The 20,594-nt window shown below is 47.5% G+C and overlaps 1 protein-coding gene across 1 annotated transcript; it reads right to left on the bottom strand.

Moving 5' to 3' along the window:
• Positions 1 to 1,345: 1,345 nt before the first annotated feature.
• On the bottom strand, positions 1,346 to 1,744 carry CCR75_007658 (uncharacterized protein; the record flags this gene model as incomplete). The annotated part of the gene is made up of 1 exon (XM_067965716.1): positions 1,346 to 1,744. The coding sequence occupies one exon, from the start codon at positions 1,742 to 1,744 to the stop codon at positions 1,346 to 1,348; it is 399 nt and encodes a 132-aa protein (XP_067823024.1).
• Positions 1,745 to 20,594: the final 18,850 nt, after the last annotated feature.

The following is a 20,594-nucleotide window of genomic DNA, read 5'->3' as shown; positions in this document are numbered from 1 at the left end:
GTATAAACCGGTAATGACGTCAGTGGCTTCTAGAAGGTTCTATTAGCTATGATTGGCTAGAAGCGATAATTGGCTTAGAGGTAGCAATAGTTTGCGAACTGAGGACCTTGATATATTCACTTTGCATTTTACCAGCTAGTGCTCACTTGACCTTTACATTAATGCGCGTGGAGCTGAATTCAATGCATTTACGTGTAGAACTTTTCAAGCTGCAAGCTTCCAACAGGACACGTGCATTTGGAACCAAATGGGTGTTAGAGTTTAGAAGAAAAGCCAATGGATCAATTGATAAGTACAGGCATGACTTGTTGCGAAAGGGTTTAAGCAGAAGTTCGGCATTGACTAGACGACACATTTTCACCCGTCGTCAAGTACGTCACCCCTGGATTGTGCGACTTAGTGCCCCGAAGGTAGCGCAGAATCTGCTTAACTGCAATTCAATGCTCAACTTGTAGATTCTCTATAAAACGTGACACATATATTACTGCAAACCCGATATCTGGTCGTGTTAAAGCTTCTACAGCTTCACAAATCGGTGCGTAAAAGTTTTGCTGCTGTGATGCTCGGAACAAGTCGAATACTTATACCGGTGGGACTAATGGCAGCGTTGCAGTCGTTTATACCAAAACGCCGTAAAATGTCCTCAATATAGCGCCGTTTGGATAAGGTGACACTGCCATCGGCGTTCTCGACCAGTTAAATACCTAAAACAAATGCACGCTTGCCGCTGTCAGTCATCTCGAAGCGCATTTCAGATCCTCTCTGGTTCGTGCGATAAGCTCGTAAAGCTTCCAGTGACCAAAACATCGTCGATGTACACTAGAAAAAGTACACAATGCCCTTCCCTTCAGAGATCCTAATGTACAAGCATAAATCAAAGTCGGATACTTGAAAACCGATTGAGCAAAAATAACCCTTGAAAGTCTCATTTCTCACACGCAAGGATTGTTTTAGACCATAAATTGTCTTTACAAGCTTGAAAATGTCGAAGCCATTGCCAACTTCCACTCTTTCTCGAACGTCGCAGTATACGACTTCTTTCGTGACACCGTAGAGCAATGCCGTAGCTACGTCAAGTTGATCAAATGGCCAATTAAAAATTATGTCAAGGTGATCATGGTATTTACTTCGTGCTCGGCAATGAAGTCGACTTCACTGGAAATTCTGATGTTGGTTGGGCTGGAGATCACGCCGACCGCAGGTCAACGTATTTCTTCTGATGGAAAGCTTAAGAAGGCATGCGGACCATTTGGGACAACAATGTCGTTGTCTATGCTATCGTCCTCATCAGTTGTAGTAACGGCTTGTCGAAGACAGGAGACGGACTTAAAATTATGAAACGACCCTAAAGGTATTTTGTTTCACGCGTACATTGTACAGTTAAGGAATTAAAAAACATTTCATTATCTCTTGGTTTGGAACGGATACTTTCGCTTAATATTTCGTAGTCTAGTGAGTCGTCGCCACTCGCACATGGTGACGTCTCATCAATCTCGAAACCCATTCGTTCTCTGTAAAACCGCATGGCACCCGTATTCTTTTTAAACACAGTGAGCACGACAAGTTCCATCCCATGCTTCCGTGCTACGAGCAGCAACAGCTGCATGAGGAACGTTCCTAAGCCTTGACGTTGCGTAATGGCGGCTTGCTGCATCTCAAAGTGATTGAGCACGAGGGCCCCGTCATCATCGACGAAGCGAAAGAGTACAAAGCCCACGAGGAATTTATTGGCATCGTAGACCATAGCGCGCCTCGGCCTAAAAAATCGCCGATCACTTGGCATTTGCGTCGTAACCCCATCGGATTTTGGCAGATAGGTGCATTCACATTAGGAGGAGTGACGGCTAGCGTCATCCGTTACGCGAGGTATCTCGAAAGTTACGCTCGCAATATATATTAGGTGTAATCTATAGAGATGACATTTTCGATTGATGAAAAAAATATATTTATATTTAACGCGATTAAATATAAATCAGTCTGAAAACTACTTTCTACTTAGTAAGTGCGCACGAGGAGCCGGACTCGAGTACTTAGTGCGTTGGGTGAGGTCGCTAAGGCGCCCACCACAACTACCTTACTGCACGCAAGAGAAGCCGGTCTAATCGCTTCTTCGCTGCGCTAAGGTGTGTGTATAAGCAGAGGGTGGCCGCATTAAGACGTGCCCGCCTCCACTTGGTAGCACTTGAATTCCTTCGCACGACCTGCATCTCTGAGCATGTACGTGAGGATGAGCCTCAATATCGATTTGGTCTCATTTCCCCACCTCTCCGAACATCATCGGGAGGTGGCAGGGCTTATGGCGCAGGGACTTGGTGAACAAGCCCTGGCCAGGCTCCTGGGTAGTTCTCCTGAGCAACATGTTGCTCAGTTGGAGCAGTTTGAGGCATTCGTGCTCGGACAGCGGAGGGCCGCGTCCAAGGCACAGGGCCATGCTGCGGCGGAGTACGTCACTCAGACTCAGGTTGAGCTGAGGCATGAGCAGGCTCGGAGCGAGGCTCTCAACAGGACTGTTGAGATGCTCTCTGCCCGGCCGCACCAGCCGAGGCCCATTCAGATGTACCCGCCCAAGTTCGAATCAACTGCAGCGCACACGATTGTATACTGGTTATTAACCGTGGAGCATTGCGGTGTCGCGCAGCTCATCGAGGACGACTGCCGGATGGTGTCGTACGCCATGTTGCATCTGCGCGGTAAGGCCCAGAGTGCGCTTACCCGGCGCTTGTGGCGGACAGAAAGGCGTCAATGCAGACGTTGTCTGCTATAAATGCGGCAAGCGCGGCCATATGATGGCTCGCTGCTATGCCAGGATCCCTGCTGGGGCAAAAACGCCCAGCAAGAGGACTCCCTTCCCAAAGGGCGATAGCAAGAACCAGCGTGCGAGACGCATGAGTTCTGCATCGACCACTGAGGGGTCGGGAAATGCAGGAGCGCAGTAGGGGCGGGATGCCCTACTGACGCGGACTCTGAAGCTACCCCTAAGTTCAACGTGGTGGAACAAATGGGTAGCATAGTCCCCGAGGTCTTGAAATTTCGGACCTCAACCCTGCCGGTCTATAGCGCTCATGTAAGAGGCTGTGACCAGTTGATGACCCTCCTAGTGGATTCGGGTGCATCACAAAAATTTGTAAAACTCGCGTCTCAAAGAAAGAGACCGGCGATGTTTGAGTCGCTTTGCCAGGATGGTAAGCGAGAAGAGGCGACCGTTCGTTTAGCGAACGGCGCGCTCGTTAAGTCTGAGGAGGGTCAAGTTGAGCTCGCCTTCAGTTTTAGTGACTTCTCGTGTAAAGAGAAGTTCACAGTGCTAGGTATGGAGAGTCCGTATGACCTTGTCGTAGGCATGCCATGATTGGCAAAACATTAACTATGGATAGACTGGCGTACACGCACAGTTGCGAACTCTACGCAGGGCACCGGAAAGGATGTGCTCCTACGAGAGGCGTATGCTATTGATGTCGTGTCAAACACAGTTGAGGGTGCGTTGACGCCAAACGTCACCAATTCCTACCCAGCTCGTGGAGACTGGGGTAGTGTGAAGGACGATGACAAGTAGTCATGTTCCCATAGTCCTGCACAGAGCCGAGAGCCTGTGGCAGTAGACAGCGACGTGAGAGGAAGTCAAGCGTCGCATGAACCGACACAGTGCCTAGAGCCTGGTGCGGTTGGAAAGGGTGCGTTAGCCAGGAGAGCAACGGCACCCGCTTCCCAGTCAAAGGTCGTGATTAGTTGGAGAACGAGTACCCGACAGATTAGGACGATCAAAGGCACGTCAAAACGAGCGACCTTTGGATCGGTCCCAGTTGAAGAGGACGGTTCTTCGAAAGAGGTGTTCGAGGCCGTTATAGAGGAAATGGCGGAGGCATCCTCAGTTGAGGTGCTCCGGCAAGTCTTTAAATCTGCCGAGGAGATAATTAAACTCCCGGAGATGTCGTGGGAATTATTCCTTGTCGAATTAAAGGAAGATAAGATCCACGAAATTGGCACACCAGTTCCAGAAGAGAACTTCGTGGACTGTTGCTCGTCGTCCACAATGGACGAGAGCGTCCTAGAAACGGACAAAAAGAAGCGGTTCACTGCTCAAGGCTGGGATGCCTTGAGAGACAGTCCGTTCTTTGAGGTTGGTGCGGAAACATCGCGATGTTTTTTTAGAAGAAGTGCCGAGCCGCCTATTAGCAGATAGGGGCACCAGGCACGAAATACCTCGAACTTGGCACCAAGTATTGTGTGACCAGGCAATGGCCGTTGCCGAAAGAACAAGTCGATTATATCGACAAGTTCTTCGACAAACGAGCCAAGGCAGGACATGTGCATGAGAGCAATTCGCCTCAATGCAGCCCGACCTTTTGTGTGCGTAAAGCAACAAGTGGATGGCGCGTGGTTCATGCTTACAATAAGCTGAACACGGCGACCATACCAATCCTGCGGAAAGATATTTTGTTGAACTCCATAAGAAAATCAACTATCTCATCCGCGTTGGATTTAAACGATGGCTACTATCAGGTACTCATGAGAGAGTCCGATGTAGCCAAAACGGCAGTAAACACCCAAGCTGAATGCTTTGGGAGTGGCTTGTGATGCCCAAGGTTTAAGAAACGCACCAGCGACATTCAAACCGAGTGTGGCTCACGTGACGCGTCAGCACCGTGCCTACGCGCCTCATTACTTTGACGATGTATTCGTGCATAGTAGGGCCGAGGACGGGCTGAGCGCAATAGAGTCGCACAAGCGTCATTTAGACGCTATGTTGCAGACTTTAAAGGACGCCCAATTGTACGTCAACTTGCAAAAGTGCGTCATAGCGGTCCCTGAGATACCTGTACTGGGCTGCACCGTTGGTACACATGGTGTACGAGCAGACCCAGACGAGGTAAAATCAGTGAAGGAATGGCCAATCCCACGGCATGTGAAGGATTTGCGCCAATTCCTAGGGCTCGCTAATTACTTGCATAAGTATAGCAAGAATTACGCTGAGCAAACTTAACTATTATCTGATCTCCTTAAAAAGGACACAGAATGGGTTTTGTTAAAATAATTAGAAGATGCGTTCACATCAGTGAAGCAGTCTCTTGTGGAGGCACCGGTCTTGGCATTGCCAGACGCGGATAAGCCCTTTCGCTTCGTCTGCGATGCAAGTAATTTTGAAGTTCACAGTGCTAGGTATGGAGAGTCCGTATGACCTTGTCGTAGGCATGCCATGATTGGCAAAACATTAACTATGGATAGACTGGCGTACACGCACAGTTGCGAACTCTACGCAGGGCACCGGAAAGGATGTGCTCCTACGAGAGGCGTATGCTATTGATGTCGTGTCAAACACAGTTGAGGGTGCGTTGACGCCAAACGTCACCAATTCCTACCCAGCTCGTGGAGACTGGGGTAGTGTGAAGGACGATGACAAGTAGTCATGTTCCCATAGTCCTGCACAGAGCCGAGAGCCTGTGGCAGTAGACAGCGACGTGAGAGGAAGTCAAGCGTCGCATGAACCGACACAGTGCCTAGAGCCTGGTGCGGTTGGAAAGGGTGCGTTAGCCAGGAGAGCAACGGCACCCGCTTCCCAGTCAAAGGTCGTGATTAGTTGGAGAACGAGTACCCGACAGATTAGGACGATCAAAGGCACGTCAAAACGAGCGACCTTTGGATCGGTCCCAGTTGAAGAGGACGGTTCTTCGAAAGAGGTGTTCGAGGCCGTTATAGAGGAAATGGCGGAGGCATCCTCAGTTGAGGTGCTCCGGCAAGTCTTTAAATCTGCCGAGGAGATAACCAAACTCCCGGAGATGTCGTGGGAATTATTCCTTGTCGAATTAAAGGAAGATAAGATCCACGAAATTGGCACACCAGTTCCAGAAGAGAACTTCGTGGACTGTTGCTCGTCGTCCACAATGGACGAGAGCGTCCTAGAAACGGACAAAAAGAAGCGGTTCACTGCTCAAGGCTGGGATGCCTTGAGAGACAGTCCGTTCTTTGAGGTTGGTGCGGAAACATCGCGATGTTTTTTTAGAAGAAGTGCCGAGCCGCCTATTAGCAGATAGGGGCACCAGGCACGAAATACCTCGAACTTGGCACCAAGTATTGTGTGACCAGGCAATGGCCGTTGCCGAAAGAACAAGTCGATTATATCGACAAGTTCTTCGACAAACGAGCCAAGGTGGGACACACAATACTATAGGGGCACCAGGCACGAAATACCTCGAACTTGGCACCAAGTATTGTGTGACCAGGCACTGGCCGTTGCCGAAAGAACAAGTCGATTATATCGACAAGTTCTTCGACAAACGAGCCAAGGTGGGACATGTCCGTGAGAGTAAATCTTCTCCCTGCAGCCCGACTTCTTGTGTGCGTATAGCCACAGGTGGATAGCGCATGGTTCATGCTTACAATAAGCTGAACACGGCGATCATACCGGCGCAAACGCCAATCCCGCGGAAAGATGTTCTGTTGAACACCATGGAAAAGTCAACTATCTTTTCCACGTTGGATTTAATGAGAGAGTTTGATGTAGCCAAAACGGCAGTAAGCACCCCAAGCGATTTGCTTTGGGAGAAGCTTGTGATGCCCCAAGGTTTGAAAAAATGCACCGGCGATATTCAACCGAGTGGTGGCTCATGTGATGCGTCCGCACCGTGCCTACGCGCCCCATTGCTTTGTCGATGTATTCGTGCGTAGAAGGACCGAGGACGGGCTGACCGCAATAGAGTCCCACAAGCGTCATTCAGTTTGTGTTGCAGACTTTGGGTGACGCCCAATTGTACGTCAACTTGCAAAAGTGCGTCAATGAGGTCCCTGAGATACTTGTGCTGGGCTGCATCGTAGATAGGCATGGTGTGCGAGCAGACCCAGACAAGGTAAGATCAGTAAAGGAACGACCAATCCCACGACATGTAAAGGCTTTGCGCCAATTCCTAGGGCTCGCTGATTATTTGCTTTAATATAGCAAGAATTTGCTGAGCGAACTAAGCTCCTGTCTGACCTCCTTGAAAAGGACGCAGAATAATATTAATTGAAAGAACAAGAAGACGCTTTCACACCAGTGAAGCAATCTCTCATAGAGGCACCGGTCTTGGCATTGCCAGACGCGAATAAGCCCTTTAGCGTCGTCTGCGATACAAGTCATTTTGTAATCGGCAGCGCGCTCATGCAGAAGGATGACGACGGCGTTGACCGTGTCATTTCTTATCAGTCCTGGCTGTGCATGACAAGGAGCTACTTTTAATAGAGTAGCTCTTGTTAAGTTTTGAGTGCACCTATTGGGCACTGAACCATTTGTGGTTTATACGGATCATGCATCATTGCGGACCGCAACAAGCTCACCGCACCTCTCGCCTAGAATGGCAAGATGGCTTACATTCTTCTCTGAATTTAATTTCAAAGTTGAATAAGCCGGATTAGACGAATGTCTTGGCTGATGCTTTATCGCACACACCAGACTTCGAGGTAATACACCAGGAAAGTGTGTCTCGTGCTAAGGTACAAGTTTTGTCGTCAACGTTGGCATCCATGGAAATTTACCACGTGACGAGTCCACTGGCTTCTGAAACAATGAAGAGCTACCGTCAGGACGAACATTGTCGCCTACTGAGAGGTCGGTCATAGCATGTAGTTGACATTAGAGAGACAACGTATTTATTTTGGAGCGCTGCCGTGACTCCATACTAACCACTGCCAAACCGGCAGGTTCACTAGGGCAAGTTTCTGTCTTTGAGATGATACCCTCATGGTTCATCGTAATTTTGAAGAAATTATGTCCCTCTCTCGCACCGAGCATAGTGAGGCCCCCCCCCACTAAGACTCGGGCTGCGCACAAACGTGACAGACGTCCGAGGATGGCGCAGTCCGTTAATATAAAACGGTGTATCACCTGTACTGGCGTGGACACTGTTATTTATAGCGATCTCAACAAAGGGCAATTGCTTGCTCCACTCTTGGGGAGTTGCTATAGTGCGTAAGACATCCGCCACAACCCGATTGGCACGTTCTGTTTGGCCATCGGTCTGGGGATGATCTGCTGTCGACATGTGGTGCTTGCTTGACAGGCCGTCCCTGCAGCTAAAGCGTTTTAGCTTCAGGTGCGACGGATTCGTCCACCGAAGTAGTGTCGTAGGAAAGTTAGATGCCCAAAAGTGTGAGCGCAAAGCTCAACGCTTTGTGGATGAGCGATTAGATATCACACAAAAGTCCATGACGCGATGGCAAGCGCATAGGACAAAGAAAAGTAATATGCTGGCCGGAATGGTCGCAAAAACAATGAACGCTTTGGTGTTGGAGATAAAGTACTAATCCGTACTGCTACTCTACTTAAGAATGCAATTTTTGTACTACCTGGAGGTACTACGAAATTATTGCCACGTTACATTGGGCCATTTACTATGGTCGAGGAGGTTAAAGACCTAAATTATACGCTCACCCTCCCGCCATTATGAAAACACACCCCGTCTTTTCCGTCGGTCGTCTCAAACGTTATGTAGACCCAATGAGGTCACATATCCCCAACAGATGGCGGAGAGAAGAGAGGCAAAAGACTTGCCTCCGATCTCCTATTCCCATGGGAACGTAAAGGACTTGGAGGGCGAGGGATACCACGCGCGTAATGCGGGTCCCTCAGCATCAATTTCTTCAAGATATTCAGCCGAAGTTTCAGGCGTTCGTAACCCTGACGATCCTTCGCGCGGACATCATGAAGGTCGGAGGTCATTCGAAAGACGAAAGACTTGACTCTCGAGATCCCGCAGCGCTTAACACCTGCGACTGAACAGACGAAGGTAAAGCAGCCACGAGTAGGTGGGGAAATGCGCCACTCTTATCGGGCGCCGCCTGCACTGATGGATGCAGGTGGGAATCAGCGCTTCTTAGTTGGAAGGTTTCTTGCCCACCGCTCCGTGAGGCAGAAGTATCAAATCCTCGTCCAGTGGAGAGATTATCCGAAGAGTTTCGACTCTTGGGAGCCGATCGATACCCTACGTATTGATGTGCCCGGCTTGGTGTCTGCCTATGAAAAGGAGCACCAGCTGAGGCCTTTCCGCCCGTCTGAGTACCGTAGCGAGAAGAAACAGGGGTACAGTACCGCCCATTATTTCTGTCACACGCAAGCGGGCGAAATTGATTCGCTACAACCGCTGTTTTATCGCATTGTAATGCGGCTAAAAGCGGCGCGTAAATTTCCTCTCATATTGGTCGGGCGTTCATTTGAACGCAACACGACCGGGATCGGGGAAATACGTTTAAGCGATTCCCCTTAAGCCTTCCATGTATTATAGACGCCATAATAATTTTGAGCGTCTACAATAACGCTTTAGGAGCGACGCTCTCGGCCCGTTGGCACGAGTCTATTGAGATGGAGGGGGCATATGTTATATGCCACCCGTCACATAGCCACTTTCGATACGACTGGCTTGTGACACCACTGAGCACGCTCCCGTGACGTCGGTGGAGCCTTACATTCAGGTTCCTCTATGTCAGAGCCAGGATGAATAACGGTCTGAGCATAAGACGTTGTGGCTTTACCCAATGGAGAAGCAGAGCGCCATTATGGGCAGCGCTCTCAATAATGGTCGCTGTGCTAGCCAGCGCAGACGACGAGACAGTATTAATTTTTTATCGTCTCCATGTTGGGAGCAATGAGCATAGTTTGGATGGGCAATATAATGCCATCATCCTTCCTCATTAGCTCGCTGTCCTCATTACTACGATGAGGTAATGGCGGCTGTGTCGACTCATTGTAGTCAACAACGAGCGACGGATCTATATCTTCACTGTGAAAGTCGGATGGATCATTCAGTCCAGTTAACGCGACAGCAGCAGTAGCTGTCGGCGTTGTAACTATGGCACTAGTCGCCGGTGGCGTGTTAACGCGGCGCGTGGGCTTCGCGCGTGGCTAAGTCGGTGCATTTGCAGACGACCTACCAGCTTTGCCCCTTATAGGTGGCATGGTCTGCACCGTGTGAGACATAGGTAGCAAGAGAGAATGAGAGAACTAAGCGGCGCGTGAAACAGCTCCCTGTACCTCGGTCCTTTTGACGAATTTGCAAAATAAAAAATTGTTCTTAAATGGGATGGTGTAACGGGCTAAAGTTGTCCTACACAATCCCCGTTAAATGCACTTTATGTACTAAAGGGGATGGTCAATTACTTAAGTGATGTAATTGTACCTACCACTTGGGTGTGGTTCGCATTGCAAACCCACCCTTGTGTATGTGATGTCTCTGAGGGCATTCACATTAGCGGGGATGACGGCTAGCGTCATCCGTTACGCGAGGTATTCAGAAAGATACGCTCGCAATACATATTTGTGTCTATCTAAAGAGACGGCTTTTTAGGATTGGTTAAAAATAGGAATTTATATTCAATAAACGATTATAATATAAATCAATCTGAAAACTACTTCCTGGTTCACAAGCGCGCACGTGGAGCCGGATTACCGCTCCCGTGAAGTCACTTAAATTAAGGCACTTAGTTCGTTTGTGAGGTCGCTTTGGCGCCCACCAACATCCTCACTGCAGGTGAGTGAAGACGGTCAAACCGCTTCCTCGCTGTGCTAAGGTGTGTGCTTAAGTAGAGCGTGACCGCATTGAGACGTGCCCGCCTACATACACTGTAATTAGTGTAAGGTTAACTAGTACTGATCAGTCCTATTGAAAGATGCCCTGTTACATTACCAGTCACCAGGAACGAAGTGATCGTAGAGGAAAGAATGCTGCTGGCGGTGCACTTTGCATCACAGGAAAGGAGTGATTCTAGGGATCACTTTAAGGGCCAAGTTAGCGTTAACGTTAACATGAGCCAACAGAAGAGGGACCGCAATACGTTGCGATTCGCTCCTGAAAAGAGGTCTTTTTGGTTGTCCTCTAAGGGTAACAAAACTCGTTCGTTTTGTTTGACGAATGATCAATATTTATATTCCGTTATTCGACTCATCCAGGCTTCACAAGTCTGGTGAGAATAAAACGGAATTCTTTATCGATGACTTTTTTCGGCATCGGTGGTACACTTGCGAACGGGCAAAGGATGTCAAACCTTTGTTCCAAGTTTTGATAGCCTTTGTACAGAATCTACAAAACATAGGCCGTGAGGTCTGGCTCGACAAGCTAAATGCTTTCCGTGAACGGTTCGATAAACGGACCATATTCGGTGTACGCTATTAGCTGCACCGTTTGTCTAGAGAGGCAGGGATACCGTGGCTCTCGTCGGGGGACCCATGTCCATGCTGTTTTAAGGGTGCAGGTCATGCTCTTAAGAAAGCAAGTTCCCTTGAAAATCATCATTGGAGGACGCTCATCTCTTACGGGATGCGTCAAGGGATGGGAACCTCCAATCCGTTTACGAATGCGAGAACGCTCGTTCTCCGATGGACCTCCTGTCGAGGAGAGTAAGTCTCGTCGTACTGCAAGACGAGACCCGGACCTTCCATCATCAGTTGAGAACGAGAATGTTAACTATCATGCGAGAATGGACCCCCCGCTAACGAACGAGATAACTCGTACGAACCCCTTTTGCCCCACGGTGTTTCAAGAAGGTTTCAACAAGAAAAGCTTCTTACCACTCGAATCCATTAAGGGATGTGGAGGGGGAGGAAAGGTCGGGTTCGCCTCGTTTGACGAACCCAAATTAACATCGTAATTTGGATCACACCCTTTATTATTTATGGGAGGATCGTGATCACAAGCGATCCCGTCGCCGCATGTTAGCGGTAGCGTTTGAAAATGTTTCTCGTGACCAGTTGAGAAATTGTGCGCAGGTTTCAACTGAACAACTGGCGAACGAAAGGATAGATCAGTCCCTTCAAACGAGCTGGTGACACTTGTCAGAAGATCTCTTCCTTGAAGGAAAGAGTGGATCGTCTGGTTCAAGAGAATCAGACCCTGTTTCCGAGACCACTAGAATTTGGTGCGGGACCATCAGGCTTTGGCGGATGCCCTTGACCGTTCTGGTGTAATCCGAAATCGGCAGAAGCCTCGTACTGATAGTACGGGCAGAGACACCCAACACAAAACGTAATATGCGTACGCATACTACGAGTCAAAGCGATCGTGTACGCATTGCCTTGGCGATGTAGCACACGAAACGGACCGATATACCTGGGCAGTAATTTATTACTGTCCACATTTGTCGCTACATATTTTGGTAGATTTATTCTAGACAGTATGACTAGGTCATTAACATTAAATGCAAGTATGTTTGCTCTTCCATTTTTGTCAAAGTTCCACTTCTGTCGGTCTACCGCATCAGCGATGGAATCCTGTACGAAACAGACCACTGCTTATCTAGCCAACAGGAAGTTACATGTTGACTCGGTTTTATTTTTTGCTATCAGTGCGACCATTCACGAAAAACGTTTTATGCTTTGTAGAAGTATGCACTGAATTGTTATTGGTAAATTCTACCATCGGCAAGAACACGCTCCAACTCTTAAAGAAGTGAACGCATCCGCGATGTATCTTTTCGAGAATACGGTTTGCACGGTCCGTCTGACCATCTGTTTCAGAATGGTCAGAAATTGACATTTTCAACTGTGTTCCAAGCGATTTGAACTCAGTTTGCCAAAATACCGCCGTGAATCTAGGCTCTCGACCTGAGACCAGTTCACGGGGTAGCTGATGGAGTCAAAACATCGTGTCAACAAAGACGACGACGACTTCGAAACGGCAGCAAGATGTACCGTCTTTTTAGACGAAGTCCATAGATACGTATTGCCGAAACTCTGCCGGAACAGGTAGAGGTTGTAATCGAGCACGGGATGAAGCACTGGGTTTCAACCGTTGACAACCTTCTTGCTTCATGACACAGTATATCGAACCTTGGATTGGGTCGATGATTTTGTGTCGAGTACCTTAATCCTTAGGCAACTCGCATGGTACTGATTCGGATAAGACATCCTTAAATTTCTTTAATTGTTATATAAAGGGTTTGTCTTCAAAGACTCCCAGGATTGGAACGTAAACGTTCAATCCGAGTCTTTTCATCGGGGACACTTTCGTCCATCAATGAGCTGCTGACAACCCGTTCGTTCTCAGGAAATACTATTGCCGACCGAATATCGGCCACGTTGTTGTCATCTGTGACAAGTACGCAGATCTGCTTGACTTTGCCACTACGCAGATCACGCAAGAACAATTTCGGTTCTAGCGTTGGTAATTGAGTTATATCCAAAGTTAACTTCGTAGGTGCTATTAGATCAAGTGTATATGCGCCTAAACTTAATGCATTGTTTACGAAGACATTTATTGTTTCATTTCTCCCTTTGGAACTTGTTTCCAGAGGTACCTGGGATTCTCTGACCACAGGTTTCCAGAGGCTTATTTCCACAGATTCTTTAAGATTTGATCCCTTAATTTTGTTTGGGGAGTATCCTCCCCAACTACCTCAAGCTGTGGTTGCGCTACCACAGCAAGATTATCTACGATCGACTCTCCAGTCGATCTAGAGCTTTTGCACTGTATCTCATAGACAGGCGTTTCAAACTTTCTTGAATGTAGCTTTTCAAGCAAGCATCTTGTTTCGTACCACTCAACTAATTCGAGTGGTCGAATTTTGCCACTGCCTGTGCTTGTGCACAGTCGTCGGGATCAAACTTCACAGGGTGTTGGATACTCACACGAGGTCTCGTGCAGTCATGCTAACGACCGAATCACAAGTGAGGCCATCGCAATTACTCGTATCGCTTGTGGACGCTCCAAGACGTTCATCAGTTGGCCATCTGATGAACAAGAGATAGGCATCGTCACGGCTTGATGCTGCCAATTTATACATGGCTCGTACTTTCCGAGCTATGGTAATCCAAGGATTGCATCAAATTTGTCATCCAAATTTAGTACGATGAAAGCATCATCGTCGTGTTTACCCTTTAACGTGTATTGGATACTAACTACACGTTTCTTAACCGTAACAGGTGAGCCTGTCGCTAGGCGCACTGTCGTTCTCGTTAGAGGAATATCGCGCTCAATAAATTTGAGGCTGCGATCTTCTAGCAATTGGCGTCTAATAAAATTATTTGACGCCCCACAATCGACAAGGGACTTAAGTGGCAACTTATTTGACACTTTTAAATCAGGGTGATGAGGTTAACCTCCTACCCTGGGGCAGTTACACACAATGTTTGTGAGTGAGGAGCAACTTTCGTCAAAAGACCTGCAAATTCTTTTGGCGTTGCTGGATCGGTAGGGCGCTCCGCACCTACTGACCCCGACAGTTTAAGACGATCCGGCTCGCTATTGCGATTTCGCAACGGCGTCAGATCTGCGTCTTTCGCTGTCCCTAGCAGGAGGTCGATCTTTCACTCGTTTTTTTTAGGCACTGGCCGCGGGGCACTGCACTCATAGGCGTCGTGACCCATCTTTTGACAACGATTACATTTTTGTATCCGTTGCTAACTGAAAGAGCGAGGTTTCTCGCTCTCTATATACGAGAAATTCATGGGTTCTGGACATCCGTTTTCTTGTCGCCTCGGTGGACGATATAGACCCGAGTGGACGAAAGCCTGTTTCAGACTTAAGTCCTCCTGTTCCGCTTTAGAGATCGCTTGGTTGAGCGACTCTAATTCTAGCGGGGACAGGTGGGTCTTAACAGGACCGTCTGCGAGACCTTTAATATACACACTTCCCTGTGTTTGCTCATCAATTGGATGACTAACGATACAACTGTCGAGATATCGTGTATGTTGGGCATAAGCGTGAATGTCACGCATGTCCTGCTTTAAATTCAGGAACCCGGCTCGAGACCTATATTCGGCACGGGTGGCGGCTCGAATGTTTGTCTGAGCCGGGTCTTAAAGACATCGTTCGACCTAAAGAATAATGGGTCATGTAGCTTGAGCCCCAAGGCCCAAGATTTGGCACATCCGGCTAAGTCGGACATGCCAAATTTCTCTTTCGTCGCATCATCACTGATATGGCGAGCTTCTATGGCGTCGTCTAACTCGACGAACCATTTAAAAAGGGAGTCGCCTTCGACTGCCTTAAACTTGGAGATTACGATTTTTAAGCTTTCGGGTTGACGCGGAAGCGTCGACCCATTAGCAGCATATACATGCTGATGTGTCATCATTTCCAATTGTTGAAAGCCTTGCTGGTGAAGCAAGGCTATTTTCTCTCGACCGCGTCGAGTTTGTGTTGAATGAACTCTGCTATGGCCGCATGCTGTTCATCTGTCTTCAGTGAACAGCATAGCGCCAACGGCTGGCCCGCCTTCGACCGAACTCATTCGTTCGATCGCTCTCTATTCAAGGTCCCTCAAATGGGTAAGCCTTTCACGCGTTGTGTGATTACCTTCTTGAGGGACTTGAAAGGTCCCTCCTTCCACATCCAACATGTTCATGTTGGATGGAAGGTGCGTGGACTGTTTATATGACTACTAAGTGCTACCAGGTGTAACAGAGCACCTTACACTAGTACTGATCAGTACTAGTTAACCTTACACTGATTACAGTGTGAGTGAGGTGCCTCGAAACTTCACGTACACAAGATTAAGAGGAAGGTTTCTATTAAGGTAACGGTCTTTAACTTAGAGGTCTAGACTAAGTCTTTAGAATAAGTAAAACTGTATTAGTATATTTAGTTTCCTACTTAAGGATCTACTATCTACTACTGAATTCATTATCTCAATATCTAACAAAGTATGGCGCCTCCTTGCGCACCGCACAATTGTGTCTTGAAACGATTGGCGGGGTTGTTATAGTCTTAAACAAACTTATCCATAGAGCTAATGTCTCATTGCATCAATATTACCAAATTTGGTAATATTGGAACAATTTGAGTCAAAATTAATAAAGATGATAATCTTGTATTTTTTGTTTATTTCCTCTTATAGGAAATAATATTGTTATTCCTCTTATAAGAAGTAATTCATATGTAACGGGACACCCCGTTACAGATACTTTGGAGAAGGTGACAATTTGCTTGCCTACAGTAACAAGCTTAAGACTCTGGCGAAGCAATTAGATGCTGTCGCCGCTTCCATAAGGGAAAATAGTCATATAAAGTAGTTAGTAAAACTTAGTAATTAGCATGCAGAAAGACTGAGCAAGACGTACTAATTCCTTAAGCTTGTCGTTCAAGCCGCGTGTCGTGTAGGCGGGCACGTCGTAATGCGGCCACGCTCTACTTAGACACATACCCTTGCACAACGAGGAAGCGGTTAAATCAGCTTCTCTTGCATGCAGTGAGGTAGTTGTGGTGGTGCGTTAGCGACCTCGCCCATCGCACTAAGTACTCTAGTAAAGTATCGTCACGGGAGCTGTAATCCGGCTCCACGTGCGCACTTACTAATTAGTAGTTCTCGGACAGATTTAGAATTAATCGCATTAAATATAAATACCTATATTTCCTAATCAAAATGTCATCTCTACAGGTAACACTAATATGTATTGCGAGCGTATCTTCCTAGATACCTCGCGTAACGGATGATGCTAGGCGTCATCCCTCCTAATGCGAATGCACCCATGTGCATCACATACACAAGAGTTGGTCACAAATGTGAACCACACTAGAGTCTGGGTCTAATTACTTCAATTAAGTAATTGACCATCCCTTAAGTACACCAAGTGTACATAACGGGGACTGTGTAGCATTAGGGCAACTTGAGTCCATTACACAACCACCCCTTAAAGAACGAATTTACATTTTAAATTCGTCAAGGAGGAGCGAGGAACTGCGAGCAGCTTTACGCGCCGCTAGTTCACTCTAGCGACCTGGGTTGATATACACGGCGCCAACGCTGTCGACTCATTGTAGTCGACAATGAGCGACGGATCAGCATCTTCACAAAGTGGTGGGATGGATCCTTAAGCCCTGTTAACGCGACAGCAGCAGTGGGATGGATCCTTAAGCCCTGTTAACGCGACAGCAGCAGCGGCTGTTGGCATTTCGACTAAGGCATTAGATGCTGCCGGCGTGTTCACGTGGCGCGGTGCGCTCAATGCGAGGATGAGTGGGCGTCTTCGCAGACGACCCACCAACATGTCCCCTTTTCGGTGGCATCTTTGGCGCCGTGTATATCAACCCAGGTCGCTAGAGTGATTAAGAGAAATAGCGGCGCGTAAAGCTGTTCGCAGTTCCTCGCTCCTCTTTGATGAATTTAAAATGTCAATTTGTTCTTTAAGGGAGGGTGGTGTAACGGACTCAAGTTGCTCTAATGTTACACAGTCCCCGTTAAGTACACTTGGTGTACTTAAGGGAATGGACAATTATTTAATTAAAGTAATTAGACCCAGCACTCGGGTGTGGTTCACATTTGTGACCAACCCTTGTGTATGTGATGCAAATGTGTGCATTATCATCAGGAGGGATGACGCCTATCGTCATCCGTCACGCGAGGTATCTAGAAAGATACGCTCGCAATACATATTAGTGTTATGTGTCAGATGACATTTTGATTGGTAAAAATAGGGTATTTATGTTTAATGGGATTAAATATAAATCAGTCTGAAAACTACTTCCTACTTGGTAAGTGTGCATGAAGAGCTGGATTACCGCTCCCGTGACGACACTTAACCAGAGTACTTAGTGCGTTTGGTGAGGTCGCTAACGCGCCCACCACAACTACCTCACGCACGAAAGAGAATCTGCTCTAACCGCGTCCTCGCTGTGCTAGGGTGTGTGTCTAAGTAGAGCGTGGCCGCATTACGACGTGCCCGCTAACACCAAGCGGCACGGAAAAAGGCGCGCATACATGTACAGCATATTCCCGAGCTTTATCGTACTCTTTTCTGCATCGGTCATATAATCAAGTCCATTATGTTAGCGGTTATGATTGGTGAACAAATGACGTTTGTGGTTTTGGAAGACGTATTGTACGCGCCAAGTGCGGGATGTAGCTTCTTCTGACCAGGTCTGGCTTTAGATCAAGGATTCCTTAGGACCTGGGAGCCCAACTGGATAATTTTTGGAATTACCAAAGAAAAAATTAGTTGCACGATGTATGAACGCCACTTACGGACATTCACTGCTCACAATGTAACGGGGCACTATGACTTGTACTGCTTTAGTACAAGTCGACTTCGCACTGCTTCAGTTGCGAGTGGTGTCTTACGTTACTTCGCGTACACTAGTACGTGCAGAGGATGACGACTACTCTTTAAGACAACTACCTTAAAGAGGGTTAAATGAAAACTGTATTAATATAATTAAGTTTTTTCTTCTTTCTATCTCTTAATGCTAACTTAATTATACACTAATCCTAAACATGCAATTGAAGTGGTATCGGTCTCTCTCTTTGTTTGCGTTTGCAGCTGATTAATCTGCGGGATAAATAGATGTAATGGTCTATACCTATTGATGGATAAGATTTCCGAACATTACTATGTAAAGTTATATTTTCCAATATTATCTACCTTTTAGATAATAGATTAATTAACAACCTTTAAGTGTAAATTTCATGTAACGATACACCCCGTTATATCACTTCTTCCTTAAACGACAATCAATCTAACTGTCATTGGATGGAGTGGTCACTATGTAACCACTTTATTCAGACATGATGTTGATTGGTCAGAACCATCATTTCCAATTCCATTGCATGAAGAACAAATTCATGCGAGGTGATGATAGTGAGGCGCCTTCGGCTGCGGTTCGTGCAGCCACGGTTGACGCACTGTTGTCTTGCGGCAGACGGAACGTCTGCCGTAGTATCTTCTTCTCGCGCAACACTAGATGTTGCTGAAGCACGTGGCGGTTCACCACGTGAATACGACCCCTCTTTAGAGGTCGACTACGGATGCGAGTCGGACGAAATGGCCGACTCGGGGAGAATGGAACAGTCGCCTGATAGACGTCAGGCGGCTGACAATGAGCCTTCGAATGAGAGGGCTCATTCTGATAGACGAGTTAATAGTCCATTCGGCTCCGACGATGAGAATGATCCCTCATCGCCCGTTCCGTCTCCCGTACGGTCACCTGCACCTGTTTCTGTGCAAGGTGATGACGATGGCGTAAGCCATCGTAATAAATGTTCTTGTGGTACCCCTGCTTCAGTGGGTACCACTCAGGGGAGTGAAGACAATAAAATGCCTCATCACGCCCTTGGGAAGAAGCCGTGGCTTAAGCCAGAACGGCGAATTAATAGCTTGTCTGGAGAGTCTACTCCTCACAATAAATATCCCTTATTTATTGCAACAAAGCTACATGGCCTTGATCCCAGAGCGAAGAACTTTCGCGCTGAGGAAGATTTTTATCTCAATGCTTTCTTAAGCACGACGATTTAGTGGCAATAATAAGCGAGATAAAGGCTCGCTTATGCAAGCCTGGAGCGCGTTCATTCGCAATGTCAAAGACATTAGACGCGATGCCTTGCTTCAAAATCTTAACGCGAATCGCGTTACGTTTGAGAAACGAGCTTAAACGGTGCAAAGTATAAATTGCATCGGTTGTCACGTGAGGCTAGGCTTCCATGCCTCACGTGGGGTGATCCCTGTCCGTTTTGTGTTGACAACACGAAGAGAGTCAAAGGAAATGTCTATTCCCTTTCTTCGCCGTGGGGAAGGGCTCGCATCTCTGTTGAGATGCGGGATGCGATTGACGTTTTGCAATCGATTAACATGCGCCAGGGGCGCGTGTTTTCCGATGGACCATTTGAACCATCGGATGGGTCTCGTCTTACTGACGGACGAGGCCCTCAACGCCAGCAACCCACCAGCTGGGAACGAGGCTCCCAGCTGTCATGTGCAAGTACGTCGCTAAACCAAGGAACTTTCTAAGTCCCTTGACATCGACTGGAACTGACCAGTCGGTTGTTGCGTTTATCTTTTTGGGATCCGGGTGCACGCCGTGTTTACCGACGATGCACCCAAGAAGTGGTATTTCGCTTGCAGCGAATATGCACTTCTTAAAATTTGCGTACAACTTATGCGTTCGCATAAGTGTAACAACCTGACGAACGTGAGTTTTATGAACTTCCACGTCCGTCTTACCGTCCGTAGCCCTGCTAGGGACGAATACATCGTCGAAATAACTCGGTGCGAAATCCCGCACCGGTCTCAACAGATTTGTTACACATCTGTTGAATGTTGCAGGGACGTTACTCAGCCCCTGAGGCAACACTAGCCATTCCCAGAGCATCCCACTGGGAGTGCTCACTGCTGTGTACGGGATGTCCTGGTCACGCATAAGGATTGAATAGAACCCATCCATCAGATCCATAGACGAAAAGATCGTACTCTTAGACATACCGTCTATGATTACGTCTTTTCTAGGTATCGGCATTTAAGTCGGTACCGTTGCAGCATTCAGTTTGTTGAATGCGCGCACTATCCGCCACCCTCCTATGGCCTTTCGCACACAGAAGGTCATAGAGCTATGTGGGGAGGTTGACTCCCTTACATGGCCCGCTTCTAATCGATAAAGAATTTATAGATCGCAAGTACTTGTCCACGAGGCAGTGGCCATTGCTTCATGACACAGTACTTCGAGCCCGGTTTGAGCTCGATCTCATGTCGAGTGCCTTTATCCTTAGGCAACTCGCTTGGAACTGCTTCAGCGAATACATCCCTACCAAATCCTCGTACAGAGGATTTGTCTTGAGTGACTCCCAGGATTGAGTAGTATATCTTTCAATCCGAGTCTTCACATCGAGGACACTTTCGTCCATCGATGAGCTGCTGAGAACCCGTTCGTTCT

This window comes from Bremia lactucae, linkage group LG7 (assembly GCF_004359215.1).
Source record: "Bremia lactucae strain SF5 linkage group LG7, whole genome shotgun sequence".
NCBI classification, from domain to species: Eukaryota; Oomycota; class Peronosporomycetes; order Peronosporales; family Peronosporaceae; genus Bremia; species Bremia lactucae.
This window is presented reverse-complemented; position numbering and strand designations above follow the sequence as displayed.